Source organism: Ailuropoda melanoleuca, chromosome 6 (genome assembly GCF_002007445.2).
Source record: "Ailuropoda melanoleuca isolate Jingjing chromosome 6, ASM200744v2, whole genome shotgun sequence".
NCBI classification, from domain to species: Eukaryota; Metazoa; Chordata; class Mammalia; order Carnivora; family Ursidae; genus Ailuropoda; species Ailuropoda melanoleuca.
The window spans coordinates 117,570,358-117,586,428 of NC_048223.1; the positions used below are offsets into that span (position 1 = coordinate 117,570,358).

The following is a 16,071-nucleotide window of genomic DNA, read 5'->3' on the forward strand; positions in this document are numbered from 1 at the left end:
GCCTCTCCTGTTAACACTACGCCTACAAAGCCAGTTGGTATCTTGTAGTATTATTTGCACTTACACATTATCTTATATGAGTACCGTTCACAGTAACATTCACCAAATATTCTGAAACAAATAAGTTAATGCTGATCAAAAAGGAAGACATAGGATTTTATATCCAGAACCTCAACTTCTATAGATAACCTTCATTCCCACACCTGAAAGGTTAAATAAAAACTGAACGTGCAAAAATAATAGAAAAATATAGATGTGAAAACAACAGAAAGCACAGAGAGAGAATGCAGATGTGATCTACGCAAGAGGCTGCCAAACATATCACCTAATGCCCCAAATCTGGAAAGCTATGGCTGCCCTCAAAACCAGACCCATTACTAAATGAACCTCTCAGCTAAAAGATCAACAATACCCCTACAAGGTACCATTTTGTTCCAGGAATCCAAGTTAACAATTACTCTGCAAAATACTTGCCTTTAAAAGCTATCTGGTACAAGCTTTGAAGAGGCCCAATAGGCTGGTTTGAAAGAGAATGTTCCATCTCAGGGCATGCATGTTAGGTTCCCAAACAAGCTTCCCTCCATAATGTAACCTCAGGCACCAACCTGCCCTCATTCACCCTCCAGTAATCAATTCAATTACACAGATAACTGATAAAAACAAAATGCTGCTCTTAGCTTATATGTTATTCTGGCTTACAAATAAGTCTATTTCCATGTATCTAAAGACGCCAGCTCAAATGCGAAATACCCACTGACTGTGATCAAGGATATACTGACAACACTCACATCATTTCAAAACACTCTGAAGACATTCTGAGCCATCTACATCAAAGCTGGATGCTGCCTTTCAGGACTATACCACGTAAACGGAACACAGCCTTAAATGAAAAAGTTTGCAAAGCTGAACAGGAATCATATGACTAGTTAGGCATAAACCATAAAATGACTGCTCAATCCGAACAGCCAGTAACAGAATTCTTGTTAGATAGCCTGGACTATATTCTCGAGGTTTTCTGCACCAGCGGACATCATTTCTTCCAAACAATCCTAGTCAAATAATGATCAAAGGCAGCACGGAGCCTGGCAGGGCAGAATGTGGAAGGCCCATACACAAGAGCTGGAAGCACAGGCGGACTTTCTCTCAGCTGCTAAGTATATGACGGGTGCACATCCCTTCCGACGGGTCTGGGTCAGCTCCGCAGCGGACTGGAGGAAGTCCAAGACTGTCAGGTTGGGCAGGACCTACAATGTGCAAAGTACCCACCAGAATAATTTGTGAGGCAGACTTTAATTCTCATATTAATATATAATATGTTGTTAATTCTAGAAATGGCCTAATTTGGTTTGTACAACAGAATAGTTTAATCATATCACCTCTTGGAATACTAACGTTTAAATTTCAGGCAGAAGTTGTATGAAAAAATTCTGAGAGAAACAAAAATTCAAATTTACACAAAAATCCAAGGTACTTCCCTGAATATGACCAACTTGGACTTGGCAGAAGGGTACCATGTTAGTCCTCCACGTACAAAGGCAATATTCCACGAGACTATTTATGGAGTCAGTTACTCACTCTTTCCAAGCAAATTTTAAGAGCTCCTATACACTATGCAGTCCTGCACCCTGTTCTCTTCTTTCAGTTCCAAAATTAGGGTTAGGAAAATATCTCTGGTTGTGTTTACATATTTCCACACACTGTTATGGAAGGTAAGTTCAAGGTGTTCAGAGAAATCCACAAGTGCTATCTTCATACATTGCTTCATAGAAATAAAAGTTTTCAGAAGCCTGTTTATTTTTTAAGGGCATCAATAAACTCACCTCTAAAATTAAAAGCAAACATTCAAATAAAAACATGAACAAAAGCATAAAAGACTTCAATATTATGGTTAGCCTAGAGAAAACCATAAAAGGTAGACTCAGATTATTTTGCATTTACTTAAAAATTTTTAAGAAAAAACTTTTAACTGTAATTCAAAACCCATAAGCCATAAAGAAAAAACCTGATAAAACTTCCGCATGACTTAAAATAAAACAAAAAACCACCATAAGCAAAGTCAAAAACAAACTGCAAAAATTAACTGACTTATCTTGGGCAGAGAATCAATCTCTTCAACATAGAAACAGCTCCTAGAATTCAAGGAAAAAGGGCTAACAAATAGAAAAGTGAGCAAAGGGCATAAACGGGCCATTTACAGGAGAAGAAATACAAATCTAATAGTATTCTCAGCCTTACTCTTAGTAAGACAAATGCAAATTAAAACAACTCTGAGTAATTATTTTTCACCTGCCAGACCAGTGAAAATCCAAAAGCCTAACAATGTACTCTACCAGCAAGGCCATGAAGAGGAACTTTTCAAACTGTGTGGGGTGGATATACAAAATGGCACAATCCCCCGTGAAGGGCAATTAGGCAATATTAATCAAAGCTACAACTGCATTTACTCTGGAGTGAGAAATACCACTTAGGGGAATTTACTCTCCAGCTATACCTGCAACAGATACACAATTAACGCATGTACAAGGGTATTCATCACAGCATTCTCTGCCACAGCAAGACTGGAAATAACTGCAGTTGCCATCCACAGGGAACTGGTTAAATAAGTTCTATCCACACAACAGAATGGGTAAGGAAGGAGTAAAAGTAAGAACATATATTGTGTTTGCTTGTATCTGTATATTAAAAGAAGCACTGAAAGGAATCGTAATGAACTAATAAAATGGTCACCTAAAGGGGTAGGAGCAGATGGGGAGACAAGTAGGAACGAAACTTCTCAATGTGTACTTTTATATCATCTTGACTTTTGAACCACATGAATATAATAGCTCTTCAAAAATGACTACGTAAAATTACTATGGCATTAAATGGGCTCATTCTGTACATGAAAATAATACCGCTATTAGAAATATTGTAATTAATGTGAGAAAACACCTGACCACTGGACTTCAGGGAGAAAAATTAGCTGCCTACACTCCAGCATTTTCTATGGCCTTGCCTTCCCTTAACCTGACCCAAGAAAGTCAGGTCTACACAGCTTCCATCAGCCTTTCCTGTGCGAGCTGCCAGCGAGTGGGCAAATGACCAGCGGATTACTCAGTGCCCCTACTTCCACAGGAATACAGATGGCACCCGGACAAAAGGGGAATAAATACCAATGCGTGAGGCTGCAAAGAACAGATTTTTCTACTTTCTTTCCTAACCTGTGCTGAGACTAGAGACAGTTAAAATCTTGATATTGGTCAAGACTGGTGTTCTGAGATTTAGCTTGGCCTCAGAACCTATAAAAGAGAATGTCCATCCCCAGCCCTAGTCAGGTAAGTGAGTCAATATTTGACTTACTATTTATGATCACAGCTATACCTCAGGGAGAAACCCAGGTGTCTTAACTTTCCATAACTTTCTTCCTGTAATGTCAGGAATTCAAATAAGAGAAGATATGTAAAAGTGCTAAGTAAAAAGTAAGGATCATGAAAATATAAGGCATTACTGCACCCTTCAATGATTTGATGATGCAACCAGGTGTTTTCCTATAGTATAATCTATTTTGGTTGAAAATATGCACTTTGCAAGATTTTCTGGGATATAGCTAGGATCCTGAATTGCAAATTTTAGAAAAATCAGCCACAGGTATATATCAAAACCAAGCAAGGCAAATTTTCTGGACACTATATAAAGAGATATCCTACTTTTTAAGAAGAAACAAGTAGAATTTAGAGCAAAAGTAAAAATACGAAAACCAGAATCGAAAAGCCGCTTTACTGGTTTGGTCGTAAACTAGTTTGTTAGTTCAGTCATAAAAGTACATCATAACTCATCATAACATCTCACTGATGGTGAGAACAATGTAGAGGGTGACAACTGGAAGAGCGCTTATAGGCCTCCCACCCTCATTGCCCCCCCAAAACGAGAGCGCCTTTCTTCCAAATCCATGTTTGGTGAAAGGCAGCTTCCATAAAACCAAATACAGGCAGCTAACCCCTTCCCCCAGCAGCATCACCTTGACTGCTCGATGGCTGTTTCCCGTTCTAAGAACCCTGGCCTCCCTCCCTTGCCAAGCCAAAATGGCTGAAGGAAATGGACATATTTTGTCAAAAAGGAAAAAACAAAAAAACCCTTGCCTCGTAAAACCATTCTGTATGAGTTCTCTTTGAAGTTTCTGATCTTCAGCAGCATATTCAGAAAGTTCAGATTCCACCGCCGGAGGAAGAATGTTTGGAATAAATTTAGAAAACAGAGTTGGAGCCATCTGAACCCACTCTGTGAGGGAAGGAAAAGATTCATTAAGGAAATCATAAAGACAAATTAAATGGAAAAGGGAAAGTTTTCTTTTGTTCACAGAAAAAATATATGTATTAAACCAAACTTAAAGTGGGGAAAAATTAGTGCAATCCCATTCTAATAAGGAATATACAAACACGTTAAATGTCCTTTCTAAAAAGAATTTATAGTACTGTATGGTGACTAACATAATATGATAAAAAAAACATTAAAATAAAAAAAATTTAAAAAAGAAATGCAAAAAAAAAGAATTTATAGTACAAAGAAAGCAGGCATTTTTACATTTTGCTGATAAATAAACACTCTCTTCCCCTTATTCTGTGAACACTAAATATAAATAACACCCACCTGCATCAAGGGCATGCTAAAACTAGCACTCCCCATTCCTTGTCACTCGTCCTAATTTAGCACTGCTACCCCTTTTAGATTCTTTCAATCCTGCCCTTTCAAATTTTCCCTTTGGAAAACATCTCGGCTATAGAGATCCAAAATCATAAAATGTCAACCTGTATTTAATCCAGTGAGCTCACTTTAAAAATTGTAATCTGAGTAAGTAATTTTAAATCTAAAAACAAACAAGCAATGTTTGATGCTGTGTAATGCTGGGTTGATGGTAAGTAAAAAATGTCCAATAGGAGAATAGTTAAGTTAGATGTGACCAAAACAAAACAACAACAACAACAAACAAGTAGCACAAAAAACAACACCAGAGCCAAACCACTCATCTCTTGTATAAACTCATGACACAATGTTCTCAACGGTGTCCCTCCTTTCAGCTCAACTCAAATATATCTTTAGAGTCTCGGTACGGTGCCCTGGAGAACCACTGATCCATCAGTGAGAGGTGGCAGGAGTCAAACTGATCTGCCATTTTATGGAACTCCAGGCAATCATTAAAATAAAGATGAAGAAATCAAAGAAAAATGTGTGTATTAAACGAAGAAGAGCAGGGCAGGACAGCTGGCACTGTGCCTAAATTAAGCTTCTAAAGATCAGATGGAAAGACCAAAAATTCTAATAGTCATAGAACCTCTAAGCATTAGGGCCCAGAAATTTAGTTTAAAAAACTTCCTTGGGTGATTCAGATGCGTTCATCATACAAAGATCACCACTTGAGAACCAGTGCAATGAACGCAACTTTTACACTTAAAATTCAACTTTTAAAATATTTTAACCTTAATCTGTCAGGTGAATAAAACTTCTTTAACAAACCAGGAACACAATGGGTACTGGCAAGACATGTAAATGTCAAAATATGTTTAACAGTATCTCAGAAAATGCCTAGGGCAGCAAAAGGTTAGTCTCTGATAAAATTCTCCTTTTCAAAAGAACAACTCTCAAATACAGAATTCTCCTCACAAGTCATATGAATCCTATTACAAGAGCTCAAACCTGGATAAAACAGCATTTGGATAAACATGTATCCGTGAGTTTTTCTACCCTTAGTGATAGTTTTATTCTGCAATTTTGTTATTTATGATAAAAGCCAGAGCTAATAAAGCTGCCCACTTGGGAGACAGAATTTAGAAATTTATTATACCGCACTTGGATGCCTTCCAACATAAAAGAAAAAAAAATCATTCATAACCTAGCACTAAAAGAAAAATTCATGAGCCATTTTTATCACATTTAGTAAAATGAATACAAAACTGAGAAACTAGAAACACCAGTTTATTGGACATATGCAATAGTTTTTTTGCTACCTTATAGAAGTAATTACTAAGAGTAACTTATTTATGAAGTTATAAAGAATAGAATAAGACCTGATGCAAACTTAAGTTAACATGACATCTGGATATTCTAGAAGACCCTAACTGCTTAAAGTAGCCTGGGAAAGAAGGTATTTCTGACATCACAGTCTACCCACAATACCACAGTTTTTAATTGGTTTCCATTTCAGCAAGCTAAATCCTGATGTATCTTTAAGCAAACAATCAAGCCCTCAATTAATTAAAATAACTACTGGACCTAACTGGATAGTAATACAAACAGCTAATGTCAGCCATGCTTATTATCAGGTACTATGCTAAGCTCTTTAGGTAATGTTTTATTTCATCTACCCTTAAATGACAAAAGAATTCCACAAAAAAAGTACTGTCAAAAAAGCATCCCTTATGTTTCTAGACAGTTGCACAACATTCTACCCTGAGAACTTCTGCAATCTCTCTACTACGGACTTTTAAAAAATTTGCTAGACAACTGAATGGCAAGTTTGAGGTTCTGGCTTACAAACAGGAAGATAAATACAAGAACATGTTGGGAATTCCTTTAAATGCACAGTGGCTTTTTTATTCTAAGATAGATACATTAAGATAATTTACAAACTATGCTTTTGAATATAGTGATCTTCTGATTTTTGTTTCTGCTTTTCTGAGTATCTCTCTCCTCACAATATACTTATGAAATGACTGTAATTTTACCAACACTTCTAGATTCCCTGCAAGTTACAAAATAGGCCTAGGAAGATGGGAGTTGTGGATGTGTATGTCTATGCATATCTGCAGTGTGGGGTACAGGTGAAGAAGAAACTCTACAACAAAAAAAGACAGATTAATACTAGACATGAGATTCAATTTTATCCAAAACGTCTGCTACAAATTATTTCTTGCATTTCCTAAACTAGTTGGTTTTCACCAGTACAGAAAGAATTTCAAATGTGAGTTTACATTTCACAATGATGAGTGTAGTATCCACTCAATTTTTTTTCTTTTTTTTTTTTTTTTTTTTTTTTTTTTTTTGCTATAACAAATCCAAATACCATTAGCCCTCAAAAAACAGACAAACACTGACCTCTTGGATAGGGCTAGAGCTGTCATAAACAAACAAATAAACAAGTCCAACCACAAAAGAAATGGTGGCTGTTTACCTGGTCTGAGAGTGTACAGGCCTTTCACAATATTTGCCATAGTTGAAGGTGTGACCTGAAATGGTGTTGACTGGGCTTCTAAAAGTAAAGCTGAGAGAAGAAGAGAAAATGGGTTATAAAAATGATAGAACACACTGATTGTCAAGGTTTCTCTATTATTATTTCTCCCAAAGACTAAAGGGCAAACAAGTGCAAGAAAAGAACAGCCCCAGAGGACAAACCAAGTCTATACACTAAAGATTTTTTTTAAAAAATCCAATGCAGTAGAGCTCAATCTAACAAGTAAATACGTGCAGGTCTGTTAAAACACTAATGGAGATGATTCAACTCACGGAGGTTCTGAAAATAAGCTTTCCAAAAGCAGCAGTATTCATGGTACTTAGCGAGTGAGCTGAAAGTGCTTCCCATTAAGTTCATGAGTCAGAAGATTTACATTTGGAAAATAAAATGTTCTCTAACTCCCCCAACCATTCCTCTTTCCCCAAATCACATTTGCGGCTCTTGGGATTTTTCTGAAAGACACATTATTGGTAATTTTAGTAACTGCGATCGGAGTCAGAAACTCACATTCCCAAACGCTACAACTGTACGTACGTTTTCCTTACTAAACATATAGGCAAGAGACTGCCTGGCTCATCCTCACTTTCCTGACTTTCACAACCACACGCCCCCGACTGACTGTGCCAAGTCAGCTTTCTTTTAGGTTACCTTCTCCAATGAAAATTTTATTAGAACATTTTTAAATAAATAGGAATAATTCCTCTAGATAATGTCATTAACAGATACGAATGTATTCCATCACTTTAGTGGATACAACAGATACCAATGATTCCAAACAGTTAATTTTTAATTTCTCTCTCAAAGACCACCTGCAATTTACTACCCCCCAAACCCACAAGACTTGGCATAATTTTATTCTAAGCCAGGCTTGTAAAGCTGTACAGGCTATGCCTTTTCAAAACTGAAAGCGCCTCCTCACTTGACCAGCAAGGATTTGATACTTTTCAAACATAAAATGCGAGATACATTTGAATTTATATGAGGAAGGCCAGAGGTACACCATTCAAGTGTATCCTTCTGATTCTATCGGCAATGCACAGTGATAACTCTGAACGGCACAGATAAACTTTAAGGATGACAAATGTTTACCACTGCAGAAAATCATGTTTTAGGATGTAACGTTTAAAAATGGCAATTCTAAATTTTAGGTTCTGGGCGTCTCTTTAACGCAAGGTTATCTCTAATTTTTCAACATGTGCCCCACATGCAGGCTCTAGTTCATTCATTTTCCTACTTTTTGACAATTGCTTTGGCCTTCGTAAGTCTTGTTCCCACTAACTCTTCACGTTCGATCACACGTTAATAATGTAGTCAAATAAATACATTTGTAAATGAAGAAATGATACATACACAGATTAAATTATACATAAAATATATAAAAATTTGGGATGAATTAATGAAAAGAGTTACATTCAATAACAAACAATTACAGATTTGAGAAGGTGTAACCGTTCACTAAAATCCTCTCCACCTAAATTCTTTTTAGGAGAATGGTGCTTAAGAGATTTTCTAGTTACTCTCCTCTTTTAAGGAAAAAGAAGGGAATCTTGGGCTGGGGAGCAGGTTGAGACCGGGAAGAAAATATTTCTTGAGTACTTAACAGGTGCTAGGCACTTTACAGGTTTAATTCTTTTAAACTTTATTTAGGATTTGTACTTTCTCACAAGCTTAATTACCATCTACTTTTATTTTTTTAAACAGATAAGGAAACTGAGGCTAAAAACAAAACAAAATAAAAAACACTGCATAATTCATCCGAAGTCATAGAGCTAGCAAGTGGCAGAGAGGTCTGAGAACCTGTGTTTCACTCTAAATTCTGCATTCTTTCTAGTTCACCATGCCACCACTGAAATACAGATCTTATATGTAACACGTCCTAATGAAGTTTTACCCTTAGTTAACAGTTTTCTCCCCAAAATTATGGAATTAAAAAAAAAAAAAGAATCCTCCAACAATTCCTCTGACTGTTGATTTTAAGTTAACAGTTTGAAAACTAGACTAGGGCCTTCCTGAACTTCTAGGACTAACCTCTTTCATTACAGTTTATGACACTGAAGTCTAGAGAGAACTTCAGTGCTGTCCTGAAAGTAGTCACACAGCTTAGCAGCTGGACTGCAGCCGGAGCCCAGCTCCTCTACTCTTTCAGTTATTCCTCAGAGCTATGGCCTTACCTAACGGCTTCTCTCCTTTTTTAATTTGAAAAGTAATTCTTAAAATCAAAACTAATTAAAAATATTCTTGACTTTTAAGAAGTTCAAACTACAAGGGCCTGAACTAAAAGACAAAACCTAAGAATAACTGATAATCATATAAATTTTTAAAGCCCTCTGTCAAAGTGAACTATAAATCTTCTACTGCAACTCAGCATAGTACATTTTCTCAATAAACTTCTACCATTAACCGGCCCATTTTGTCACATTTGCTCAGAATCATCAATATAAAAATACTACAGATAACCCTGGCTAAGGCAGATCCTAGTATTTCTGTTTTCAAAGTTTAATGCAAAGTAAAAATTAAATTCAAAGGAAAACAATTCTCCTACCACCCAAAAGTGGAAGCCATTTTATTTTATAAGCACATACATATGGAGAGATGGTAGAAAACGACCTTTCTTTACAGTGAGAAGTCACTGTCTTCATTCATGAAACAATCATTGAAACAGGGCATTTGAGTACCAGTTATTAGTTAGCAGAGGGGGTGTTCATTGGGCTCTGCTGTGAAACAGGGCCCCTAAATTCTTTCAACAGGCCTCCCATGGAGAGGTGTGTCCACACCCACTTGCCTGGAATCTCGGCTCTGTAACTGCCTGCCCAACAAAACAAAGCAGAAGTGACACTGTGCCAATTTCCAGGCCCAGGACTTAAGAAACTGGCAGTTTTCATTTCCTTTATCTTGGGACACTCACTCTTAGAGGAAACACAAGAGAGGAAAACTACAGCCACCACAACTTGCCGGGCATACGAGTGAGCCATCTTGAAAGTCCCCCACCCCTGGGAGAATCACATCAGCCAATGCTGAGTGCAGCTGAGATAAAGTGCCTCACCAAGCCCTGCCCAAACTGCAGGTTTGTGAGCAAAATAGACGACTTTATAAAAAGACTATGTTTTGGGGTGGCGTAATAACTGTAATAATAAATGAAACACTAGCTTTTTCTTTTTATTTTTTTAAAACATTTTATTTATTTATTTGACAGAGAGACAGCCAGCGAGAGAGGGAACACAGCAGGGGAGTGGGAGAGGAAGAAGCAGGCTCTCAGTGGAGGAGCCTGATGTGGGTGGGGCTCGATCCCAGAACGCCGGGATCACGCCCTGAGCCGAAGGCAGACGCTTAACGACTGCACCACCCAGGCGCCCCGAAACACTAACATTTTCAAATGTATCTAAAAAGCCACAGAAGGAAATTAAATTAGAATTTAGAATATAGACTTTGAGTGTAGTTATTTGTTTTGCTGAAGTGAGGGGGAAGTACAGGAAAATGTACAACTAGAGCCGAGAAATCAATTCTTCATAGCTCCGTTTTTCCAATTTAATTAATATTAACCTTTCTATGCCTCAATTTCCCCATCTGTAATGTGGAAGTAATGACTACTACACCTTAGGGTTATGAGAAATAGACGTTAATATTTGTAAAGTATCTAGAACAGGTCCCACCACATAGTAAGCAGTTGAGTGTATTTTTTAAAAATCTTTTTGATGACCATCCACATCGCATTAATAAACACTTAGAGTGTCCCTTGTTGTTACAGAGCCCAAACCATTAGGTGGTCACTTAGTCTGAATCCCTTACTCTAAGCACAATGCCTGCTAATTGCTCAATATGTGATAAGCTCAGTTTTATCCAATTTACAAAAGCTTTGGGGTGCTTGGGTCACTCAGCTGGTTAAGTGTCCAACTCTTGATCTCAGCTCAGGTCTTGATCTTGGGGTCATGAGTTCAAGCCCTGTGTCGGGCTCCATGCTGGGAGTGGAGCCTACTTTAATTAAAAAAAAAAAAAGCTTAAGGAACGTTAGTTTATTTGGAAAAGCAAGGTGTATAGTTTGAATGAAAATCAAACTACATAATAAACGAGAGGAAGATTATTACTTTTTTTGAAAAATAAAGTACAAATTACTTGAAGGTTTAAGAGAAAAAAATTCATTTTTTTCCTGACTTCATGTCTTTATGTGGAGACTCTTCCCAGGGTATGATCTTGTAAAATACCATGAATCTATATGGAAAGCTCAAACAGATCAGAAGAGAGATTTCTCTCACCAGATCTGGATGGCTGTATTCTCTTTGAATATTCTCTTTGCATATGCTCAATAAAATTGATTTCCAAATTAATGACAAGTATAAAAACATATTCATAGAGTAAATAAGCTTTTCTACAAAATGGTAGCGTTTCTCTAAAGAATTTTAACAGGAAAGACTTCAAAATGTTGTGTTCTATTTTACAATGAAAGCAAAAACAATGTCTCTGAAGTGGTTTTAAGAGCTGGAATGTCTTATGAGATTATGTTCAAAGATATTTATAAACCTCTATCCAGCTTTTAAAAAAAAAAAGTCGTGCTCCCAAGATTTTGGTCTCTATTCTGATTCTAAAATCTGTTGGGGGGGCTGTCTGGGTGGCGCAGTCGTTAAGTGTCTGCCTTTGGCTCAGGGCGTGATCCCAGCGTTCTGGGATCCAGCCCCACATCAGGCTCCCTGCTCCCCTGGGAGCGTGCTTCTTCCTCTCCCACTTCCCCTGCTTGTGTTCCCTCTCTCGCTGGCTGTCTCTCTCTGTGTCAAATGAATAAATAAAATCTTAAAAAAAAATAAAAACAAAAAAAAATCTGTTGGGAACATAAAAATGAAATCAATATTACCTTAATCTACCATATTATTTTAAAACCTGGCCTTTCTAAAATAAACTGGCCCAATGTTTAACAATTCATTCTCTTAATCCTCTTAAACTCAAAAAAGTTTATGGTCAAGCTTAGAACAATTCTTCTGTAAATACTGGTAAAAGTTCACTGTGGTAGAAACTAATTATGACAGTTAGAAAAGCAAAAAATACATACTATAAATCCAAGTATGTGCCAAATTCTAAAAATTGACTTCAATAATATATACCACATGAAATATGAACTTTTAAAAGATGCTGAGACATCAGGTTGTAGGGACTTCTTAAACCCCACTTAGAGAGGTATACTCTTTTAGGAAAGGTAGGATAAGACGCCACCTACTGTGAGGGGGCAGGGGGCCCAAGAATAGGGGGAGAGAAAAACTAACTGAACTTGGCGCTTTGATCTGCTTACTTACTAATCTACATTACCAAATTAAACCTTTTATAAATCCCAATTCATAGAAGAAAGAACTGAGAAGCTTGCCTAAAATCTAGTTAATAAATGACTAGACTAGACTAGACTAGAGAAGGGATTTTACACCAAAGAATAAAACTCAGAGAGAATTCTGTGCTATCAATCCAAAGATACAACATTGTGCTCCTTCTAGAATTACCAGTAACGAAGTTAGGGTGAACCCCTTAATATTTCCCCCATTGTCAGGGAGGAAAAAAGGTAAGTATCAGGCCAGATACAAAGGCACTGGTCCAATAACCTGGCTAAGCTGCTCCCAGATCTCTTGGGGACTTCAGGTCACATTTTCAATTCCTCCAGATCTCTATAGAACCGGACTTGCAACAAAAACTTCTCACTATATGATTCAGATGTCAACACTGGCTGTATAAGCCAATGCTCTCTGATCAAAAATCAAAAAGCTCATTGTTAGTGTTCTCATCCCTGTAAGTTGAATTACTTACGCATTAGGCTGTAAATGTGCTTTTCTGCAACATGTTCCGTAAACAGCTTTATAAGGTCATCTTTTAGGTCTCTGTTAAGCTTGGTTTCGATGTAAAACTTATTCTGAAAAAGAAAATTGTTTTTAGTGCCTCAATTAGGGGGAAATGATTTGTCTAATGAGCTGAAGCACCAAAAACTCAATTATTTTAGGAAAGAATTAATAAAGGTATCAATTAAAACATAAAAACCCAATATCAAACACCAAAAGCCCAGCTACTATTAGTTATTTGTCTTTCTGGCATGGGGTTACAGCACATAAAGATAAAGTGTTATGAACCATACACCTCCAAAAGAACACAGGAAGACATTCAACATTAACTAAACAGAAATGTAGAGACAAATGGACCACACTGTGTAACAGGCACATATTACGCGCTTTAAGAATACTGTATCACCATCAAAAGGCAACAACAGTAAACACTAATAAAAGGTACCCCATTTATCAATGATCTAGGCTGAGAGCAGGCAGTGGACATGCACTGGTTGACTCCCCAACATACAATCCACTTCACTGACAGCTAAGTTATTCAGCTTATGCCATTCTTGGGAATGGTCTTTGGTTCAAAGACAGATACGTGACCCTACATAGAGCAATCAGATTGAGAGAAGCCTAGGCTTCAGCACAAAGTCATAACTTATCTTATGACCATGAGAACAAGATGAAACAGATGCTGTGTACATCAAGGAGACAAGAAAAAACCTGAGTCCCTGGTAACACTACTGAACCACGGGATTCGACCAACCCTAGAGACTGCCTTATTTGCTTGTTTTATTACAAGAGACTAATACTTTTCCTTATTTACTTAAATCACTTTGAATCAGGTGTTCTGTTTTTTGTAGCCAAAAGCATCATGATTAGAATGACTGGCAGGTCAAACAAGACTGAATTTGTTCATGTTTAAATGTTAACTCAGTGTATAGGTGTGGAAAATAAAAACAGGAATGTTAACAAGTTGTTCACTGATTCTCTTCTTTTTTTTTTTTTAAAGATTTTTTTTTATTTATTGGACAGAGATAGAGACAGCCAGTGAGAGAGGGAACACAAGCAGGGGTAGTGGGAGAGGAAGAAGCAGGCTCATAGCAGAGGAGCCTGATGTGGGGGCTCGATCCCGGAACGCCAGGATCACGCCCTGAGCTGAAGGCAGACGCTTAACCGCTGTGCCACCCAGGCGCCCCTGATTCTCTTAATTCTTAAACAGCAGATTATGAAAATTATAAAAATAACATGCACATGGTAACAAAATAAAACTAGTCTCCCACAGCAGACCCTCTGCCGCATTCCCAAATGCCCCATTCAACTGGGAAAACTTTTTTAAGTTCTTTCTAAAATGCTCCCTGCATATATATGGATATATATATAGAGAGAGAGAGAGATACGCTTTTTTCCCCCCAATAAAGGAAAAAACACTTGCTGTGATGAAATATCACATACTGCTTTGCATTTTGCTTTTTCACCTAATGTATCCGGAGAAGATTTCTCTCTAAATGTATATACCTGTCATTACCTTAAACTGCTTATTTTTCTACTGTACACATCTTCCCTCAAATTAAGTAACAGTCCTCTGCTGATAATACTGAAGTTTCTCTCAACGTTCTGTTTTGTTTCTTCAGTAAAGTGTATTTTACGGAGAATAAATCATTTTGAAGATTAGTATAACACATATAGCAATCTTTATGCTAGAGAATGTAAGATCAACCCAAACATCCCATTCTCTAATCTAATAAACAATGAGGAATTGGGATAATGGTTGCTAAGGGCCGCTGCCTTCAATAGGAACACCAACATTAAGATTCTATGATTTTATATATTTAGGAGACAGAAGGGGCTAATCAACGAAGTCTATAGACTACAAATTATACTCGTGGCATAATTCTCCAAATGAAAGAGATCACATCACCATAATGGAAGAAAATTTTATTATTCTACTTTTTTTATGGAATGACTTACTTGGCATTTATCATATACATGTTTTTGGATAGATGTCTTAACTCCCCACTTTCTCAGGAAACCTTTCTTATATGTCTTTATTTTCCAAGCACAGTATCTTCCATGTAGCAGAAATAAAATAAATGCTGAGTACTGATTATTAATGCCTAATTGTCTATTCAACAGTGCTGCTTATGGAATTGTTAAACAGTAAAAGGGTAAACAATTCTATGTCAACACAATCAAACATTACTAAAATAAATTTCCCTTTCTAACATAATACATAGCAAAAGGTAAAGAGAACATGCTTAACTGCATCTATCTGTACTTAGACCAATAAACAGATATTTGGAAAGGAAAAACAGCTCTAACTTACCATATATATGAAAAGAGGCACAATGCTCTGCAATGCTCCCATATACTGTCCAAGAGCTATATTAAATCTTTCAATATAGAGATCTGGAGGGCTGGCCTGTGAGAAAGAACATTAAATGTGATCATTCTGGGACCAAGTTAAAAGACCTTTCATCCACCACAATCTAAAATGCAAACAGACTCAGAAGTCCAAGTCAAGATTCATTCTTTCAAAGATTTTATTTGAGAGAAAGAGAGAGAGAGAATGGGAGGTGGGGACAGGCAGAGGGAGAGAGAGAGAGAGAGAGACAGCAGCAGACTCCCCGCTGAGCAGGAAGCCCAATGCAGGGCCTGATCCCAGGATCAGAGATCATGACCTGAGCTCAAGGCAGACACAATCGACTGAACCACCCAAGCGCCCCCCAAGTCAAAATTCATATTGAAATTTACAATAAAGAAAAGGAGAGGCTTATATCCTCAAGGTTAAGACTTCTATATTTGTTCCAAAATCTGCTATGCAAAACTGAGATTTAGTTTAGCTGTCTTTAAAAACTGTGTTAACTTTACCATGTTAGCTAAAAGGCTTACTCAATTAATGAGTAAAAAGTTGCATTCACAAGTTGTGGTTATTAAGAAAAATGAGTTTAAAAATTATCCCTGAACTATGTGGACATTTCCCATAGGAACCAAACCATATTTGAGCCTAGAATAAAAAGAAAAAGAGAAAAAACTCAGGGAAATGGTACAGGCTTAAGATACTATTAGAAT

At 37.1% G+C, this 16,071-nt stretch overlaps 1 protein-coding gene across 3 annotated transcripts in view; it reads right to left on the reverse strand.

The window, feature by feature from the left end:
* The window catches only part of CACUL1 (CDK2 associated cullin domain 1), a 71,591-nt gene that overhangs the window by 12,029 nt on the left and 43,491 nt on the right, over nt 1–16,071 (reverse strand). Inside the window, exons 4-8 of one of the 3 annotated variants that reach the window (XR_004626283.1) lie at nt 15,326–15,421; nt 12,983–13,085; nt 7,145–7,234; nt 4,119–4,257; nt 1,113–1,244 (exon numbers count right to left, since the gene is read on the reverse strand). Coding sequence is in view for 2 of the 3 variants with exons in the window: in XM_002915398.4 (XP_002915444.3) it covers nt 4,119–4,257; nt 7,145–7,234; nt 12,983–13,085; nt 15,326–15,421 (428 nt within the window). In the remaining variant the exon portion in view is untranslated. The remainder of the gene's footprint in view (nt 1–1,112; nt 1,245–4,118; nt 4,258–7,144; nt 7,235–12,982; nt 13,086–15,325; nt 15,422–16,071) is intronic. The other 2 variants (XM_002915398.4, XM_034663344.1) reach the window with 2 other exon arrangements.